Source organism: Gymnoscopelus braueri, assembly GCF_963280865.1.
Source record: "Gymnoscopelus braueri genome assembly, chromosome: 16".
NCBI classification, from domain to species: domain Eukaryota; kingdom Metazoa; phylum Chordata; class Actinopteri; order Myctophiformes; family Myctophidae; genus Gymnoscopelus; species Gymnoscopelus braueri.
In genome coordinates this window covers 30,704,317-30,724,754 of record NC_137616.1, presented here as the reverse complement: position 1 = coordinate 30,724,754, position 20,438 = coordinate 30,704,317, and the positions used below count along the sequence as shown (strand labels likewise).

The 20,438-nt window shown below is 39.4% G+C and overlaps 2 protein-coding genes across 3 annotated transcripts; both read right to left on the bottom strand.

Moving 5' to 3' along the window:
- Window positions 1-239: 239 nt before the first annotated feature.
- On the bottom strand, window positions 240-13,767 carry brox (BRO1 domain and CAAX motif containing). Of its 2 annotated transcripts, none has more exons than XM_080452590.1 (13): window positions 13,628-13,767; window positions 12,411-12,548; window positions 11,757-11,863; window positions 10,716-10,812; window positions 8,846-8,941; window positions 8,654-8,726; window positions 8,289-8,394; window positions 7,589-7,678; window positions 7,036-7,121; window positions 5,986-6,067; window positions 5,270-5,420; window positions 4,302-4,461; window positions 240-2,639 (listed from the first exon to the last, which is right to left on the bottom strand). In XM_080452590.1, the coding sequence occupies exons 2-13, from the start codon at window positions 12,509-12,511 to the stop codon at window positions 2,553-2,555; spliced, it is 1,236 nt and encodes a 411-aa protein (XP_080308716.1). In that variant the 5' UTR covers window positions 12,512-12,548; window positions 13,628-13,767; the 3' UTR covers window positions 240-2,552. The 2 variants fall into 2 exon arrangements, with proteins under 2 accessions (XP_080308716.1, XP_080308717.1); XM_080452591.1 differs by having other exon boundaries at window positions 12,411-12,545; window positions 13,628-13,709.
- Window positions 13,768-14,553: 786 nt separating this feature from the next.
- LOC308103508 (alpha-1,6-mannosyl-glycoprotein 2-beta-N-acetylglucosaminyltransferase) lies at window positions 14,554-18,716 on the bottom strand. Its single transcript, XM_080453505.1, has 2 exons — window positions 18,609-18,716; window positions 14,554-18,473 (listed from the first exon to the last, which is right to left on the bottom strand). The coding sequence occupies exon 2, from the start codon at window positions 18,180-18,182 to the stop codon at window positions 16,920-16,922; it is 1,263 nt and encodes a 420-aa protein (XP_080309631.1). The 5' UTR covers window positions 18,183-18,473; window positions 18,609-18,716; the 3' UTR covers window positions 14,554-16,919.
- Between the last annotated feature and the right edge of the window lie 1,722 nt (window positions 18,717-20,438).

Below are 20,438 nucleotides of genomic sequence, written 5' to 3'. Positions count from 1 at the left end.
TGTCGTGGTTTACTGAGAATTCTTATATATAGACTTGGCTGTAATGTTTCTTGTCCTATGTTAAAGTGATGCTTAGCTACAAAACACCATATCTAAAAAGATTCTCTCTATATACTTCACTCCATTTGTTATATTACCGTTTGAATACATTCAACACTTTCCATGTCTGTCTGTCTGTCTGTCTCTCTCTCTCTCTCTCTCTCTCTCTCTCTCATTCACACACAAAAACACGATTATGCTTTCATGAATATTTATTTCCATTTGAAACACATTTTAAATGAAGGACACCATCAGACAAGGCTACAGTAGTGTACATTATGATTCAGAATATATCACCAATATGCATCTTAAAAGAAAGAATGAAACAGCATTGGTCCAAATTATGCAGTATTTGTTTCTCAATTAAATCTACTGTTCCTAATATATATATACAGTATTGAGCCAACATGACCGTATATAAAGAAACCGGTATTAACCAATCTTCTATAACACAACAGTGCTATAACTGTGCACAAGCTACAGCGCTTTTCCCACTGCATACTCAATGGAAAATCTGCATAAGTGACTTTAAAGTGCAAAGGGATTGCAATATGTAGAAACGATAAATATAGTTACTGTACTTCAATGCCTATGTTCAGAATTGTACTGCTGCCCACAGCAGGTAGGTTCCTGCTCACCACCAAGATATCGATTGAAAGCAGATAGAGAAGCTATGGTATGTTAAGGAGATGACTGAATGAGTATGGAACAAGTACATTACAGCGTAAACAAGAGTATGATTGATTGACAGCTAAGATTAATCTGAAATTCCCTGCATTTATTTTTTCCATCCTTCAAATCAGTATTAGTATTTGACATTTTCAACACCTTGTTCATCCATTTCAAAACACGTTGAAACTCCTCAACTATATAAATGACATCATATTGTAAATACAAAAGTCGGTGTGTCATTTTCTGACCCACCTCAGTATACGTCTTAGTTGTTCCACTTCTGTACATACATGTTCTGGATACAACTTAAGACAAGTAAATCAAGAGGATAAAACACAATACTTTGTTCTCAGCCATTGAAAAGCACACTTCAGCAATTCAAAGCATTACAAGAATACACATGTGTTTCAACAACTATACTGGTGTTTCTAAAGAGGGTAGCAAGAAAAGCTACATTATAACCTCAGGATTTGTTTTACATGGGAATTTTATGTCACCGTTTTGTTGGTTATCATTCTAAAGCATTAAACAATATAAATAAATTATGATCTAATATTAACAAGGATTTATTACAAAATCCCCAAGTAGCCGCAAGAAAGAAAATATGATTCAGTCTTTCCCAGAAGTATATGTTTAAAAATGTATATTAAAAATAGAGAACAGATACCTACAGTACTCATGTATAAAAAATAACTAAAATAGATGGATCATGCCATACAAATACAAAATAAAATGCTTCAGTTAAACCAAAAAGACCCAGGAGAGTAAACCATGCAGCATTGTTCAATTTGTCTGTTTTCTTGCTGATTTATTTATTTGTAATAAATTTTCATTCCATCAGTCTAAGGCATTCCTGATAAAAAAATCTTTATTTGAACAGTTGGAAGTCAATTAAAGGTTTTCCAAGAACAAGCATGGGATGATTGGGTGAGGGTGATACCAAATTTACCAGTAATTTGTTTTCTAATAAAGAATGAGAAGTTAATTTCAATTTCTGGTGCTACTTTATGTGCAGCCAAGAAACTAAATCCAATCAAATATCAAACAATTTCTCTCATCTTTTGCCCCGGACAATATTCAGAGCTCATTATTCAGTATGTTTATTTAAAACCATAGCTAATTAGAGCCAGATTAAATTTGGGTGTATGATTTTAAAATGGTTCCGTTTAGGCATTAGGTAAGAAATGGCTAGTTTTAGTTATGTTCAAAATAGCCGTGTTTAGGTAGGTACAGTATAAGGTTAGAGGTTGTTAGGTTTAGGTATAAGCTTACAAATGACTGTTTTACTTTAGGTATGAGATTGTATGAGCTCAATCTCCCAGAATAATATAAATTGGGTACCAGTACCGGTTCAAGACCCACAACCTCATTTATCAAATTTGTCTCCATTATCTGCTGCCTGAGGAAGAGTTAACAGTGGAAACCCATTGCTAAGTGGTCTGCATGTACATACTGTATTTGCCGTTTTAATTGTGTCTGAAAGTCAAATCAAACAATGTTATGGGGGCAAAATTAAGGCTTTTAACAAAGTGTCGTTTGGCAATATACATGGTTTCCCCTTCTCTCTTTTTTTAAATGTTCTGTATCTGAGCAAGCCAGTGCACTCCAATGCCAGAGAGCTTGGGAGTTCATAGAGGATAATGAATGTCTGACAGGTGATGTGGTACAGCCTATAACTAAATGCACTGCATTTTATCAGCAAAAAATGTAAAACATCATGAATACAGTACAAGAAAAAAAAGAAAGCCTTTTTCTTGTGGGGGATGACTTTTTCATTGAAAGAAAATAGATTCCCTCACTACAGTAGGAGTTAATGAGTCTTGAGGAGCCGGGGGTTGAGTTTAGGAGATGGCGCAGCCTGTATCTTTCTGAGGCTTCAAGTCGGGCTCTTTCACGGGCTTCACCTCCTCCTCCTGTTTGGGTTTGGCCTGGAGTCAAAGCAGCACAACATGGAATAGTGTTACCAAGTCAACACGGAGATCAGATGTGAAAAATGATCAATCAGAATTCTCATGACGTAAACCAATTAAATGTTTTATTAAGTTTAATTTTTTTTCTGAAACTTATAAAGACCTTTTCTTCCTATTTGTTTTTTGTTTATTTGTTTATTGTCAAAATAAGGTCACTAACTATATCCAGAGAAGAATGAACTCTGGACTGCACTAAATGAAGAGGGGAGTTTCGACTTCATATCATACATGTCCTGTGCAGCTTAAAGGGATGTTGAACCTCGGTAGAACTTGGGCTTGTACAGCTACCTGGGCAAGAGACTGTAAGAACAAATACTGTCGATCATCGTTATCTGTTGCTTCAGTGCTATGTGACAGGGATGCTCCGATCAGGAAATTTGGAGCCGATCACCTGAAGCCGGACAGGGCCGATACCGAGCACCGATCTGATCATGTGGGAGAGCAATATTTCTATTTAAAGAATCTATTTATTCATTTATTTATTGTGCAGAATTATTTATTTACCATTATTGTGTAGAAATAAATGTAACTATTCTTAACAGCACTGGGGAATGATAAACACCAGAATGGCCTCTAGAGGTCACTCAAGGACTGGCAAGAGATACATCAATTTCAAAGTTCAGTGAAGACAAACATATAAACAGGCAAAAGAATAATAAAAAGTGTAGTCAACAAATAAAAGGCAATATAATGCCTCTGAACATTGGTTTGCAGTTGCATTACTGCACTGCCTAAACGCAATAATGATATTAGGCTTTCCATTCAGGATGTAAAATAAAGTAGCCTAGTGTGGCTTATAAAACATAATCGCTGAAGCGCTCAGTCTCAACACTTGTGCAAGGTAAAGAGACAGGTAAGCTCTTGTGGTTGGTTTCCAATGTCTTCTTTCATAAAGTTTTCTGTGTGTGAATGAATACACTGCCTGGTAGTGCAACATTTGAAAAGTATGTGCGTACTGGGAGGGTGTAACAGCTGGGCTCAACGTGAGAGAGTAGTCGCTAGGATCCGAGGACTTTTCTTGTGAAGCCTTATTTATAACTTTTTCACACCACTGTGTTGATCAACATACAAGCGGTCTTGAGCTGCATAGGAGACATTTGATGCGTTCTCTGCCTTTTTCTTTTCACTCTATGTGGTCAGTTTAAGAAACTGCCGGACCACGATGGCTGGCTGATCTGATAGTAGCGATAGTAGCCTATTCTGCGATCGAGGAACCAGAAGTAGTGATTCCATTCTCGTTACATAGGACATGGTCTCATTACATAGGATTAGGTTAGGAACATCCAGTTCCTCTATCACTAACACAGAAGTAACATATAAAGATGTTCAATATTTGGACTATCATGCTGTAGCTATACAACAAGGTTCTACAAAAGTTCAACATCACTTTAACACATAGCTATTCTGAGCAAGTTATAGTAGGCGTTGGCGAACATCCGGCAGAAATAGATGAACATTCTGCCACAAAAAACGAACATTGAGCGAAAATAGCAGACCTACAGTACAAGCTCACAGCGCATCCCGTTGCAACGTGTTTTGAGCTTGTAGATTGGCCATTTCACATACAACAAAGTATAAAGTCGTAAAAATATACATATACACTAAACCACGTTCTAGTACCTTGTCGTTTTTGGCCCCCCTGGTGAGGTCAAAGGTGGCATAGACTTCAGGAGTGCACTGCTCACTGAGGCCTGGTAGCTCGAAGGCAATGGGCTCCGCCAGGCCGTAGCTGGCCTTCAACTCCAACTGTGGTGCTTCGGCTGGAACCTTGTGGAAGTATCTGGATACATGTAAAAAAAATTGAAACAATTTACAAAGATTGTTAAAAAATTATACAAATTGGTAGAATTTATTAAAGGAAAAGGTAATGTACATTTCTAAACATGTATGACTGGACCAATAGGATCTCTGTATCCATGTGCTGGGATTTTGCCCATTAAGCAGGGGTGTGTGCTTTTAAATGAATAAATGTAGGCATTTAGCAGATCGCTATTATCCAGAAAAAAAGTGCTATAAATTGTTTATATTTGTCTACAAATATAAGAATGTTACTACATGTATGCATGTGTGGGTTTATATTGTCCCTTGTAGAAGAGTATAGCAGACACTTTCACACATGCATGTTCTCTGCCAACATGTCTTTATAACTGCCCTGTTTTTAAGCATAAGCATAAGCACCATGTTTTTGCATGCAGAAGTAATTATCTGCCAAAGTAAACTGTTTTCGGCATGGACAGAGATATCTTCACGTTTGCTCATTAGGGCTGGGCAATATACAGTATCAATATTAAATCGATACTGTGATATGAGACTAGATATCGGCTGGGATTTTGGATATTGTAATATGGTGTGGCTTATGTGTCGTCTTTGCCTGTTCTTGCTGTTCTATTATTTGCCTTTACCCGCTTACTTATTACATAGACATTACAGAAAATGATTTATCCACAAACTCATGATGCATTTTGTAAAAGCACCAATAGACATCCCCTCAATATCGTTTTGATATTTAGTCAAATATTTCAAGATATTTTATTTTGTCCCTATCGCCAACCCTACAGCACGTGTTCTGTCTACGATGTGTGACTCACATGAAACCGTTCTCTCGTTGGCATTTCTCCAAGGTGTTCTTAATGAGGCCTCCCAGCTTGAGGAAGAAAAGCTGTTCCGAGGGTTTGGCTGTGCTCCCTGGGCCTTTGGTCTGCCGGTAGTCTTTACACAGGGCCTCGGCACGGGAGTAACCTAAAACAATGATATCATCCCCATAGCATGCACAACAGGCAGACGTGGCGGAAGAGAAGTGAGAAGGAGGAACATGGACAGAACAGAATGTGAGCAGAGCAACACTTATGGTCTAATCCCATCATGTGTTGATCTCTGACCTCAGCGTAAGCCAATAGAAATGAATTTTACGTGCACATGCATTACACTACACAGTAAAAGCCTCAGTCTTCATTTAACTCTGAGGGTGTACAAATGGACCATTATGGGTGCATTTGGTTCCATTTGTACACTCTCAAGAAATTAACACTGGATTTTACAGTTTAATCTGTACATACTAAATGGAAAACCTTGATATTACGCATACTGTGCTGACAAGTTGTGTAGATGAACACATGCATGTAGAGCATGTTTGCACCTCAAACATGCACGCGTGAACACACACACACACACACACACACACACACACAACCTAAATGTTTCTAGTAATCTTTCTCTGAGGTAATTAGACTGTGATGCTTTGTATACAGTATGCAGCACACACACACGGTTCTAGGAATCTCGCCTTTTCCCTAGACGTACTTACACTTCTCTGCTTCTTGAAGTGATCTAATAGATTCTCCACACTTGTCGCTCGCCAGCAGAGTCTGTCCATGATAGCAATATGCCTGCCAACAGAAGGTATTGCCATAAATAAAAAGAAACAGTGTTTACATAAGAAACATAGGCTGAGTGCTCTCTCCCTCTCCCTCCCACAGCTGGGACTCCAAACAGGGCTGAAACATGGCCAAAACCTGCCGTCTACAAGGCCAAGGGCTGATGAGCTGCCCAGAAAGAACTGAGCTGTTATTAGGCTTTTATTGCAGAACCCAGTCTGTTGTTGCAAAACTGGACCCGAGGGTGAACAATGACCAAATTGTTGGGTAGGTAAGTAGGTCGAAGTGGCCTATTGTTGGTACCAGCCCAACGAGGGCGTCTATCCCCTTTTCACTGCACTAGACCCCTGGGAGATGGATTGCTGAGGTGGAGCACCACACCTACAGTACCATCAGCTCCCTGTACTGACCGAACATCTTAGGTACCGAAGCTGTGCTTCTCATACACTGACTTCTCGGTGCCCGGGATCAAACCCATAAAAGGCAAGGGTTCTACAAAATGAGCTACTTGGACACTAGGTGTTGGGTAGGACTCTACCTTGCAAGGTTAGAAACCAATGCTGCCTGTTTGATACAGGGGTTTTTATAAAACAATGTTGATATTTGAGCAATAAAGTTTCATATTACTAATTGATATGCCAGTGCTGATTATGGCATGACATTTCCTCATATCACACACTAAACCTTTGTGTGATTAAAAATATTCATAAAAAATGCAGTGGTGGTACATTTATGAACATAAAAAAAGTGTTTACAAAATCCTTTATTAACACCTTTTCTTAATAATTCAAATTTATGTGCAGTATATCATTCTAGTACTGTATGTGATTACAGTAGTTCATATTAGTAATACTAAGCGAATGCAGAGAGAGACCACAATGCCAAAAATGTAGCCACATATTGGAGGTTAATATCTGTCTGTCTTTAGAGATTCAGGTGGAGATTATAACACTAAATAAGTATGTGTATGATGGACTTACATAGGCCATGTAAAAGTGTTGCTTCAGTTGAAGGTATTTCCTCCACTTGCTGCTGCACTCTGGCTCCAAGGTGTTCAGCGTATGGTCTGAGGAGACAGGTACGCTTAACTCATTGAGTGCCATTAACGTGTTTCACGTGTTTTAGCGCTATGGTGCAACGTGCCATTAAACGTGTTTCACGTGTTTTTGATTTATTTATTTTTAAAACAAAAAAATTAATAATAAAAAAACAAGATATCATTATCTGAAGATTTGCAGCTCCATCCACTCCTTGTTTAACTTATAACTGAAAAAGGCTGTATCTCGCTTCCTAAGCACTTTTTTTTTTAATCGTAATGGCCAGAAATAGATAATAATAATTTGGGCACTCAATGAGTTAATGGACCATTATATTGCATGCAATGGAAACCTTCATTATGCTTTGCCGTCTTGCTGTGTAAACATGATGTATTTTATAGCAAGTGGGTCTTAATATGTACATATTACATAAGCAGGCAGAGTAGTAATATTTGTAAAATTAAGCATATGACACTACAGTTGCAAAAACACTGACCGGCTTTCTGATAGAAGTTTGCCGTCTCAAACGACAAAGCTGCAACGAGTGTAGCATTATGCTTCAGTTCAATCGCTCTGGCAATCGTCACTGTGGAAAAGACAAGAAAAGGAGATGCGGGGTGGATAAGAGCCAGTCAGGATGGGAAAAACAACATTGACAGTACGAATCTGATAGCACATTATCTGAGTAGCCAGCATCACTGAATCATTCACTTTACTATGGTTGAGCTGAGAAGTGGTTCTAAGGTAAACACTCCTGTAGGCAAAAGACTGCATAGAATACATTCCAACTTTTACCAAATTCACCAGAGAGAAAAGACAAAGTAAACCCATAACTGTTAACTGCAAAATTTGAAGCAATTAACCCATTAAGACCTGAGGCGATTCTTTAAAAAAATCTAAATCCTAACAGTTTTTTGAAAAAAAAAATCTCGGTTTTTCAAAAATAGCAGATCTACAAGCTCGTAGCGCGGCACTCGGTGCCGCGCTATGAGCTTGTAGATCTGCTATTTTTGAATAGCTTAAAGAAATATAAAAGTGACATAGATGCGTTGACCACAAGACCAGGTCTTAATGGGTTAAAAGCATATTAGAGATTTTTGTTGTATTTGGTTTATCTGCCATAGCCAAGCTATGGCTGCAATGGCAATTAACTTTTGTTATGCTTTAGAATGGCTAGTAACTGTAGTGCTATCTACCTTCCTGTGCCTCTGCTTGGCACTGGATGATGTAGGCATCGATAACTCGCGGCTCCAGGTCTCTGCCCTTCTCAGCTGGGGTGATAAGACGGGGGATGTGGACGTCCTGTGATAAACACACCAGGCATATAAGGTTTCAACAGTCTACTGAGGCTAGGAGACATGAAAATTCCTGTAAAACGCGAAGGTTCACACTACTAAGTTGCCTTTTGAATGTCCAATGTGGGATTTGTTTTGAACATATGTAAATCTGGGTAAATCAGGGTTATATGCACATACTGTAAGAGTTGGATTTGTCGACGAAAAATGTGTTTACATTTGACTGATACAAGTCACTTAAGTAATGTACAGTACACGTTTCTCACCTTGAGGTTTTTGAATATGCCAGCAGCAACCTTCAGGCTACGGTGGACATCTTTTGCTTCTGCCTCCGTTACGCTGTCAAATATGCAAATACATTATGTTTGCAAGTATCCATCAATGCCAAATACGATGGGCTCACGTTGATGAGCATTTATCAGATCAACAGACAATACATACAGGTAAACTAGACATACTTCTCCTTCCCTGCTAGTCGTGAGGCAAACTTGGTGTACCAGAGTGCCACGTTGAAGGCCATGGAAATCAGTTCAAAGATGGCATCCTGCTGAGCACTGCAGAGAGACAAAAATGGGAAAACAGGGTGGTCACAATAGTTACGACTCCAAGGATGGAAAATTGCCACTAGCCAACGTTCATTTCATGTTATAATCCATCCAATCCAAAATTTCTAATTTATACACAATCTCAAGATCCAATGGCTGGATTGCAGTGAAACTTGATGGCGCCACCCTTAGGCCAACATGTCCAGTTGGGTGTAAAGAGTAGCACATGTGCGCACTTCCATGGATTAAATTTGTATAGGCTACTGTGGTCAGTAGACAGACGATTTAGTCTCCAATGGTAAAGCTCACTCACTAAATTACTGCAACACACTGTGATAACAGAGTAGGGCGCCAATGGGGATAGAATAATTATGTAAATAACGAGAAATGGTTTGCAGTGACCACTTCATGCTGTTCACAGACTTTTGGAAGGGCAGGTGCCCTATTGTAAAAAAGCCCCCCCAACAATAACCATTATTCTTTTAATTGTGGAAAACAAGTATTATTATTTTCATTGTGGTGAAAACCGAAACAATGTGGTAGTGAATGATGAAAACCGTTTTATGATATTTGTTGGGACTAGCTTGTCCCAGCTTGAAACTGGGACAATTCCGGTCATGCCTATGCTAGGCATATCCTAAAACCAGCATTATCAGCAGGGAAAAACATGGGGCCCTGCCAACAAAATGATCTAGACTAGCCTTTGTATTGAATGAGAACAGGGCAGAGAGCAACTGCAGTTTGATTTGGCAAAAGAGAAATAAACTAGAACAAATGTGGTCCTCGGAGCACAGGTCTCCACCAGGGCAAGTAGCTTATTGTGGGCCAGCAATGTTCACGGCCATCGGACGCTGCTTTCATAATATGAAATCTGCCTGTTATAACACCACTATGAGGCCAATTTGAAAAATTATGGGTGGCATTTCTACCTTGGCCTAGTTGGAATGTGTGTGACACTGAGTTCATGATTTGAGGCATTCCTGCACACTTTGGAAGTCAATCTTAGCCAATCTGGAAGGAATATAAACAATTGGACAGATCCTTCTTGATCACATGACTAAAGAGATAATGTGCCATTGCGTGACAAGAGTAATATAAAATAATGTTTTGCCGAAATCAACCTGGTTGGTGGCGCTATAACAGGCCAATGTTCTCGAATCAAGGGAGTGTGTGTGCAGAGTTTCATGCCGATCGGGCCAATGGTGCCGGAGATTAGCTGTCTACAGACTGACGGACGAACAACACACACAAGGATGGACGGTGAAAAAAAATAAGTGAAAATAGCAGATCTACAAGCTCAAAAAGAGTTGCAACACGTTGTGAGCTTGTAGATCAGCAATTTTCACTATTTCTGTACAAAGTATAATACAGGGGTAATAGGTTAATCAGACTAATCGATTATTTAGTCGATTATTTAAATGTTTTCATGTCGATTCTTCGATATAAAAAAGAAAGAAAGAAAACGAAAAAAGAAAACCATGCTTCTTGATTATAATATTAAGCTACATGAGCAAAATAAAGTCAGTTATTGGTTCTAAATATATTTATTTTTTTTGGTATTTTTGGTTAGTCACCCAGCTCTACACAAATGTACTGGTTGGCTCGTTCCTGTTATCAGTGGCCTTCCAACAGAGGTTTCAAACAGTTTCAAAAACCTTTAGAAAATTGCAAAAATAGCAGATCTAAAAGCGCACAACATGTCGCATCGCGAACTTGTAGATGGGCTATTTTCGCTGCATGACAGTGTCGTACGATCAATGACGTGTACAGTGTGCAGCTTTACCTGGGTGTGTTTCCTTGTAAGGTGTCTATCCACTTGAAGTTCTGAATAAATCTCATCTTGTTCTCCTGTGTTGTTCCATCCAGAGACGCAATGAAGCCTATTGTACAATAAACCAGTCAAAACGCCCAGCAGCAGCTTGTCAGTAGCAACGCAGTCATCACAAATAAATGCAACGTTAGAGGACAAAAGAAAAACTATTTAATTAAACACTGTTTGAGTGCACTGTATCCAACGCTTCATCAAAGTAAAACCTATTAAAAGGATCCCTGGTTAATGAGCCAAATATGCCTTAATACATTGTAATTGTCCTCTATAACTAAATTGCCCCTCTGGAGTAAAAGATGAGGATAAGGATAATTCCTTTTAACAGGACGTTCATGTAAGTCCTTGCGGGCTTGTTTCCAATGAGGGCCTGTGAGCAATTAGGGGTTAAGAGTCTTGCTCAGGGACAAATTTCATTTCATCGACACATATGCTGGCGTGGCCTGGAATCGTACCTGGGGCAACCAGGGCCTCTGGCTCCCTAGGCGGGCTCACTAACCACTCAGCTATGGCCGCCCTCTGTTTCTAAAATAAATAAAATATTTAAGGCGATTTCAATGTTTTATTTTAGTTATAGAGGGCAATTATAATGTATTACGGCACATTTGGCTTATTAGCCAGGGATCCTTTTAAGCACTCAAATTTTTTTTGTAGACAAACAAAAAGTGTTCATAGTTGTCATACCAACATGGCACGTTGGTCGAAAACAATGGCACTACCATTATGATTCAGAGTGAAATTTATCTTTTGTCATATACATTGAATATGGGCACAAAATGTAGTTATAGAATTGACTAATGACCCTCTATTCCTTACCGCCTCCCATTGATCCATTTCTAATAGTGTGTAGATATATTATCACTTACTAGCAATAATTAAAAAATATACAGCCTAGGCACTTAGCAGACCCTCTCATCCTGAGAGATGCAAGTGCAAGATATACTTTCGCCAAAGTGGCATGAACCCTAAGTAAGCCAACTACAGTGTAAAAATGGTCACCTTGTAAGAGGGAGAAGTAGGCATCTGTAGCGCTTTTCATGATCTCTGAGTTGCAGGTGACATCCGTGAACATCTCCAGGAGCCGAGCTCTGGTTGTCCTCAAATCACTTTTGTGAAAAATGAAATGCAAATAAAATAAAACAGTCAGTCAGTATTCATAGCTAGTGTGTTTCATTACACTGCAACACAACCATCTTGTGTGGTTGAGATCAAATAAGAGACACCTTTGCAAGGAGTTGTATTAATAGTATGTGCTATATTATTACCGACATTGTCCAACCCTGAGCAAGCAATATTGCGACATTGGCAAACAAAAAACTCCCCACTGGAAGAAACATCAGGCAAACCCAGGCTCTAGGGTGGGCGGCCATCTGCCTCCATCAAGATAAAAAGTCTTATTCAACCCCATGGTTAACTTATGAGTAGACAAACTTGCGATGATATCATGATGGCATTGTGAACAGTACAAATAATAAAGATAGTAGTATGTATAGTAAAATCCAGTGTTCATTTATCCATTTGTAACTCAAGTGTACAAAAGGTAACCAAATGTACCATTACTGGTCCATTTGGTTACACTTTGTACACAATCAGAGTTAACAGCCAGGATGTCAGCATCATCCATTGTGATGTTAATAACACGATAACACATACTTGCATATCTTATTGGCAGCAGGGCTGCCAGCCACTCCATAGAAGTTGAAGGAAACCGGCGCAGTGGCCTTCAGTGGGTTTCTGTGAAACCAATGTGCCATCCTGTGGCTTGGATGATGAAGACACACTTAAAAGCTTCTGGAGGAGAAGCAGAAAACAGTTGATCATTGAAAGACACCAGTGGTGGAAAGTTACAAAGTACATTTACTCAAGCACTGTACCTTTTTTGAGGTACTTTTACTTTACTAGAGTATTTCCAAATTTCAATACTTTTACTTCTACTCCACTACATTTCAGAGGCAAATATTGTACTTTTACTCCACTACAATTATTTGAAAACTTTAGTTACTAGTTACTTTGTAGATTTTGATTATTATTACAAAAAAATACATTAACCACTTCAGCCCTACATTTCGGCCATTCGAAAATAGCAGATCTACAAGCTCACCGCATTGTGAGCTTGTATCTGCTATTTTCAAAAGATATTTATACATTTGAAAACTTATGAAATGGGACATTCTGCATAATGAATACTTTCTACTTTTATACTTTAATTACATTTTGATACAAATACATTTGTACTTTTACTAAAGTACATTTTGAATTCCAGACACTTACTTGTTACAGAGTATTTCTACATTGCAGTATTGATACTTTTACTTGAGTAAAAAAATTTAGCACATTTTCCACTACTGAAAAACACTCATCATTCTCGCAGCTAGTACCTACTGAACTGGTCTCAACGACACACGTTTCAGAATGATCGTAGACAGCAGCATCTAGTCGATGTTTAGCTTAGATCTCTAGTAGAACTAGGAGAAAACGCTACATTAAGTCATGATTCTTTGGCCTATGATTTCGCTGTAATGCTAACTAGCCGCATTAGCTCGTTAGCCCCCTTTACTAGTGGTGTGTCCACTTGGCAAACAGATAACAAACACACTTCTACGGACTGTTTCCGTAGTGATGATCATGTTGAAAACGATGTTTCGTTTTATTTTTTTGCCTATTAATGTGGGACAAAAAATAGACCTTACGTAATCTAGGAAAAGTGACATAGCTAACGTTAGCATTTGTCTTGAGACGTATTCAGTCTGCTGGAAATCACAACTATAGGCCTCCTGGCAGCTGGCTTAGTGTGTCGCTATTCATTTAAACACTGAAGGAAGATATGGTCACAAACAAGGTACAAGTATTCGGTGTTAAACCACTGTTACCTTATGTTAGCACAACAACAACAAGGCTGCGGGTCCGTTTAAAGCCCTTTGGAAACTCTGACAGACTACCATTCACTTCCGGAAATAAACACGAGTGGTTTCTGTCCAATCGGAGCGGCAGCACTGAATCATGTGACCTGTGTGTGTGTGTGTGTGTGTGTAAGAAAAGACAGATCATCTGTGAGCAGCGTTGTGGTTTCTTTACGGTCTACTATTGAGTGGTGGAAAAAGTACTCACACGTTTTACTTAAGTAAAAGTAATACTGCAATGTAGCAATACTCGGTTACAAGCGTAGACAGTAAAACAAATATATAGGTAATACAAGTCTGGAATAAAAAAACAGTAAAAGTACAAAAGTATTGGTATCAAAATGTACTTAAAGTACCAAAAGTAGAAAGTACTCATTATGCAGTAGGCCTATAACATGTATAAAAATCTTTTCAAAATAGCAGATCTACAAGCTCACAATGCGTCGCATCCCGACGCATTGTGAGCTTGTAGATCGGCTATTTTCATGTATGTTTTTTGAAATAATAATAATCAAAATCTAAAGTTACAGAAAATTGGAAATACTCTAGTAAAGTAAAACATCAACATTTTACTTAAGTACAGTACTTGAATACTTTACCCCACTGCTTTACAGTTATTCAGGGCTTGTTTACTCTGTTGTCAGAGAAATACTGATCTGTCATCAGTGTTGTCTTGTGCTCAGAGCTTGTTTACTGATTATGATCAGAGGCCAAGAACCGCCTCTCATGGAGTGAAAAACGCCCTTTTGAATGAAAAACATGATCACCCCACAATCATCTTCTTTCATAGGCGGCCAGACATTAAGCCAAAGCTAATGGCTGTTATTTTTTTTTACAATAGTAAAATTTAGAACAGCTGTGTTTATATTGTGTTTGTGTAAAGACAGACACCGGTGAAAAATCAACCATTTTTATTTTCCCACTTTGGCAACCATTGGATGATGTGAAAATAGAGCAATTTAACAATTATTTCACATGATAGACAAGGACAAACAATAAAAGACAGATTTGGTCCGACTCTGAACAATTATGTACACCTCACACACTGAGTCAAGAATTTCCAACAAACAGAGTAAGTTACCTTTTATAAAGATGTCCATGGATTAACGACAGTGAAGAGAAACAACCCAAACCAAATATAATCTAATAAGGCTCATAACGAATAGATTGTGCTTTGCAAAAAGATTTAAAAAAAATAAAAGAAAGGTTTAGACGTCAGAGCAATGAATCATTCCAATTTCACATTGGTTTATCACATATTTACCCATCAATTACTATAAGGCACATATTTACAATTTGAGGGGCAAAAAAAAACAGTCCACAACTAATAAACGTCATGGACAGCCTAGAAATATACAGGGTTGTTGTCACAGTGCCATACACAGTAAAATCCTAAGTGTTACGTATCCAAATGTGACCAGAAGATCAAAATGTAACCACTTGGTTACATTTGGAGACGGTTCTACGAGGTCATAGGAGTAAAATGAACCACTTGAACCCCAGCATCCTTAGCCAAGAATAGCAGATCTACAAGCTTGCAACGTGTCGACGCCGGCGCGTTGTGAGCTTGTAGCTCAGCTATTTTTGGCGAAGGGATTTGGTGTAGACCAAAAAAGTCAGGAGGGTTTAAGACTTGAACCCTCTTGACTTTAAGTGGTTAATACTGAGGATTTTAATGTGTATGGTGATAGTGGAATGATGATCAACAGGCTCCCGCTTGACCAGAATACCCTTACAAAGACCATCTGCATAAAGGTCATATGCCCTTTACATGATTCTAATTAAGTCCCTGGGGAAAGAAATGCCACTATCAAGAGTTGATGACATATTAATATGCAATACCAGCAAGCCCACATAAATAAGGACTTGTAGTTGTGTATATTTGATCAACATCTATGTAACTCTTAAAATATTAATTAATGTCAAGTTTTGGCAACAAAAAAATGTATGCACATGACATCATTTAGCTTACATTACTGTTTCTAAAATTAAAATCCGGGTGTTGTGTGCTTTATGATTCAGTGTGTCATACACATTTTGTGAGTGCCTGGAACAGGTAAAGTTTATAATTTTCTATTAATAAAAAAATATTTAATTTTGGTTATAAAATCAAGACATATCCCAGCATATCTTTCACTAAATGATGTGCAAATGTACAAAAAAAAACGTTGTTTGCCAACCCAAAATTTGAACAAAGTCTCCACAAGGTTCACTCATGCCCATCACAAAGCAAACAGTGACAGTTGAGTGAATCGATATCAGTCAGCCGACAATAAATGTGTTCAAGTTTAGTGGGATGTGTGTGTTATTTTACTTCTCCATTCACACATTCACACACATTCACACACACACACACACACACACACACACACCTAAATGGAGAGGTAAAACCAGTTAAACCACAGTTCCCAACTCCCTCAATACCCAGTTAACTATGGAAACAAACAGAAAGTTACATTCAGTAACATAAAAGGCCATTAGCATGTCCATCTCATCATTTTGTAGGTGAGGTCAACAGTCAACTACAAAGGCAGCACTGGCTCAAAAGCAACAAGTTTGACTTGTTAGAATTACAACTTAAATGTGTGCAATATATTGATGATTGTCCTCTACAAATCTGTAAAACCCTACATATGGGTGTATGCATTACATGTGCATTTTTGATTGTTACACTTAAAGTTGTACCATAACATGTAAATATATTGCATTGGAACATTTGCAATACAATATTCTGCACTTTCACATCATTCAAACATGTCACACTGCTTAGGCACGTTTCACAAGTGAGACAAGATTTGATTTTGCAATATGCATGTCATCAAATCATATATGTGCCAATTCTGACACAGATACTTTACCCTCACCTCCTAGTCCTACACTGACATAATCAATATCTTTGTTTATGCCACATCCAGAGAAGCAGAAACCTGACACTGAAAGTGAATGTGAATCACAGAATTTCCATGCATTACACACAACACACGAGGAACGTCTTTGGCAACTGCGTAGCTTTGGTGATAAAACAAGTATTTTGAAGACTAATCTCGATGCCTAGCTGCATAAACACACACCACATTCTCAGACCTCATTTGGTCCCAACCTTTGGAAGACCTCCCTCACTGAAAGAAAACATAAACATTACGGAAAAGTCAACACAGTGGAACCCTGAAAACCCATGTGTATGAATGGCTGGCGAGTCTTCCACAGCATACCAACGAGAACGTTTTATCCATACCATTTCTCAAAGGGGTGAACGCACGGGTCACAGGCGTTTGGAATAGTTTTTACACAGGACATGGTCTCGAACGTCTCCCCATCCACCGTTCTTCATGTGCGGCTTGTGGTCCACTGGTTCTTTGCCGCTCAGGACAAGAGATGGAGGGAAGAGGCTCTCTTTGGCCTTTTGGAGGGATTCCTCGGCCTTCTGCAAGGCCCATTCAGGCCTGCAGTTTTCCTTCTGATGCAGGCCGCAGTCTCCTGTGTGGAGAACCCTGGACCCCTGGGCCACCAAGACCTTGATGGGCTTCGATATGCAAGTCCCCGAGAGACGCTGCAGGGTCCAGTCCCAGTTGTAGTCGTCGTAGGTGCAGTAGTCGTCGCTGCAGCCCATCAGCTTGTAGTACATGTCTTTGGAGATGCCCATGCCGATGTTGTGCTTGGTGGACATCCACCCAGTGGTCAGCACCTTATTGGACACCGCAGAGAAGTCGGCGGTGGGGTCGTGGTTGCCCAAAGCCAACATGTCACAGTCCGAGCAGCTGCTCTTCCTGTGCTCCGCCATCAACTTGTAGAGATGGTAGAAGTCAGGTAAGAGGAAGTTGTCCTCCTCCAGGAAGATCGCAAAGCCGCTGTAGCCCTGCATGGCCTGCACTCGCTCCCACACAAAGTGCATTTTCCACCACCAGTGGTGTTTGGTTTGCGTGATGGAGGCTTCCCTGTAGTGTCCATATGAGTCAGGGTGCTCTGCGTTGAGGCATCCTGTTTTCAGGGCCTCAGCCTTGGCTATGTCTCGAGAGCAGTCATTTGGATCCTGCCCAGGAAACTCACTGGGATACAGCTGAGTGCTAAAAGGGAAATAGATTTGCAGTACTTTGCAGAAAGTTATCCCTTGCACAATGGAATTGATTTCCTGTGAAAAATAGTCGTGGCTGAAGATAAGGAGGAAACTGTGGACCTCAGCAGCGTTCTCCAACGACTTGACGAGTAATCTGAGGTATTCAGGTCTGTTATGGACCTGTACAACCAACACCAGGTGAGGGTCCCCTGGAAACTTATCCACATTGAGAATGTTCTGTTTGTAATTGGCAACATAAACAGACTGAGTCAATTCTGGCACAGAACCAAAATTAAACTTAAGTTTGTCACCCGATTGCTGAGCCTGGCTTTCCTGTACCGAAGTATTAGGTCTACTAGGTCTTTCATCATCAGACATTATTAATACACGTGTAGTAAACATGAGAGTCACAACTATGAAGGAAATACCCAGCAAAGCGAGCAGATTCCTCTTGTTCAGTCTGAACCTCATTTTCGCGTCACGTACAATGTAATCTTTGTATTAAAAAATAATGGCTTTAAATCACCTACAAATCGAGAGCTTCATTGTGAACCTTTACTCCGTATTCCGTGTCGTGTTTCCCCCTGTAGTAATGAAACTCCAGGCGCTCCAGGCGAGTCTTGGCGAGTGGCACGATCGAGTCGCAAACAAAGTGTCAAAAGTTCCTTGATGGCTTTTCTTTCGCCGACTCGATTGTGTCCAAATTTGAGAATTCGGTGTCATCTGCGATACAATAGCCGCTCCATTCTGCCAGAACACCACCTGTAAAACAGCAGGACAAAAGTGTCTGAAAAACGTTTCAACTCGGCTTGCGTTTTTACACGGAGAGGTCGCGTAGAATGCCGTTTAAAAACAAGTTCCAAAAGAATGTAATTCACTTTCGTTAAGTTGACTTACCAAACGTTGGGTGTCATGTGTCACTGTGCGTTCATACCAGGAAGAGACTAATAGGACTATGAACCATCTTCTGGTTCTACAGTGACTTATTGACTGCTGACGTGTACAATCCAGCCAACGGGAACAGACAGGGGTTCCTGTTCAACGAATCGCTGCTCTACCTATAGTTGTGTAATGTGAGACTAGAAGCTATACATGAAGTGGAGTACAGCCCTCTTTTTTTTACTTAAGTAAAAGTATCAATATTGCAATTTAGAAATACTCTGTTACAAGTAAAAGTCCGGAATTCTAAATTTACTATTTTACTACTTTCAAATAATTGTAGGAGTAAAAAGTGCAATATTTCCCTCTGAGATGTAGTGGAGTAGAAGTAAAAGTATAAAAATTGGAAATACTCCAGTAAAGTAAAAGTTCTTCAAAACTGTACTTAAGTAAAGTACTTGAGTAAATGTACTTAATTACTCTACAACACTGCATGTAGGACCATCTGAACAAAATGGAAAGAAAAAAAGAAAGAAAGAATTAGGTCTATAGGCTACCAGACTAAATTATATATTTTAAACTAGTCATGGCGATTGGCCTATTATTAATAAGAATCATTCATAAGGGAGGAATTCTCACTCATATATCATGAAGCTATTTGCATAGGCTCATCATGAGGCTTTCTTTGGCAGAATGGCAGTACCAGTTGATTTGCATATTTACACTTTCAGGTTTGACATGTTGAGTGGCTCTTGTGTTGCCCCAGAGGGGAGCATACTCAAGTTCCCTCAGCCTTATGTTCCCTCAGCCCTATTTTCTGGGATAAAGCAATGTCTGAAGTTTGTTAAAGGATTGATTGAGCGAGTGAATACTTTATTAGCAGTTTGCTAAAAAAAAAAAAAAAAAGCACAGGAAAGTACAGTTCAATACAAGGTCTGCTAAGAGGACAGACAAATATACACTAGGCTACTATGCAAAACATCATATAGACAGTTTGAAAACAAAAACAAAAATACACACAGTAAACAGTTCAGGGGGGGGGGTAGGCTAGTTCTATGTTAAAGTCCTGTACAACCACAGCAACAAGTATTTTCCTTTTATTAAAGTTTTTTTTCTTGTGTCTGAATTAGACACTTGTGCATGGACACCCCTGTGCCGTATGGGACACACGTCGAGTTTGAGACTGTACGGTCGGCCGGTACTTGAGTTATGCCCAGGACACACAGACAGACAGACAGATAGATAGACAGACACATATATATATATCGGATAGATGTATTCTTCTGTGGACTGCCTTGATGGACAATGGCAATACTGCAGACTGTGAGACGGAAGCCACATTTGATGGACATAAAGAGTGGCGCCATATTGTGGGTTGTCACTAAACTGTCATTGTCCAAGTAGAAATCCCAGCTGGATACAGATGCAGACTGTCACTGGCTCATATCCTGACCTGGCTGGGAAAGTCTGGGTGGGTAAATTGAGTGAGAGAAACACTCTCCTCTCCCTCATCAACCATCATGTTGAATGGCATGGAGTGAGGAACCCCAGGTGCTCCCTCTGGAGCTGCTAAGTGGCCAGAACAAGAAGACTGCATTTATGAAGAAGGTACCAGGCCAGTACTGTGTAACTGTGCGCGTGTAGTGAAGCAGTGCATTGCTGAAAAATTACTATTTGTGCACAAGCAATATACTAAAATATATCTTGTCCTTGTACCCTCATTTTATGCCATCATTTCCTGTCTGTCTGCAGGAGTAAAGTTTATTGCTGTGTCCTTGCTGAGGCAGCTGAACCACTTCCTGTACATAACATGATTAGATGAGAACACACAGCAGGGAAGTCGACCCC

Coding starts and splice junctions, on each gene's coding strand:
- brox (XM_080452590.1), bottom strand. CDS start 12,511: ATGGCACATTGGTTTCACAGAAACCCACTGAAGGCCACTGCGCCGGTT. Junction 7,122..7,588: donor AAACTTCTATCAGAAAGCCG/GTCAGTGTTTTT, acceptor CTGTCTCCTCAG/ACCATACGCTGAACACCTTG. Junction 4,462..5,269: donor CAACGAGAGAACGGTTTCAT/GTGAGTCACACA, acceptor ACATGTATCCAG/ATACTTCCACAAGGTTCCAG.
- LOC308103508 (XM_080453505.1), bottom strand. CDS start 18,182: ATGAGGTTCAGACTGAACAAGAGGAATCTGCTCGCTTTGCTGGGTATT.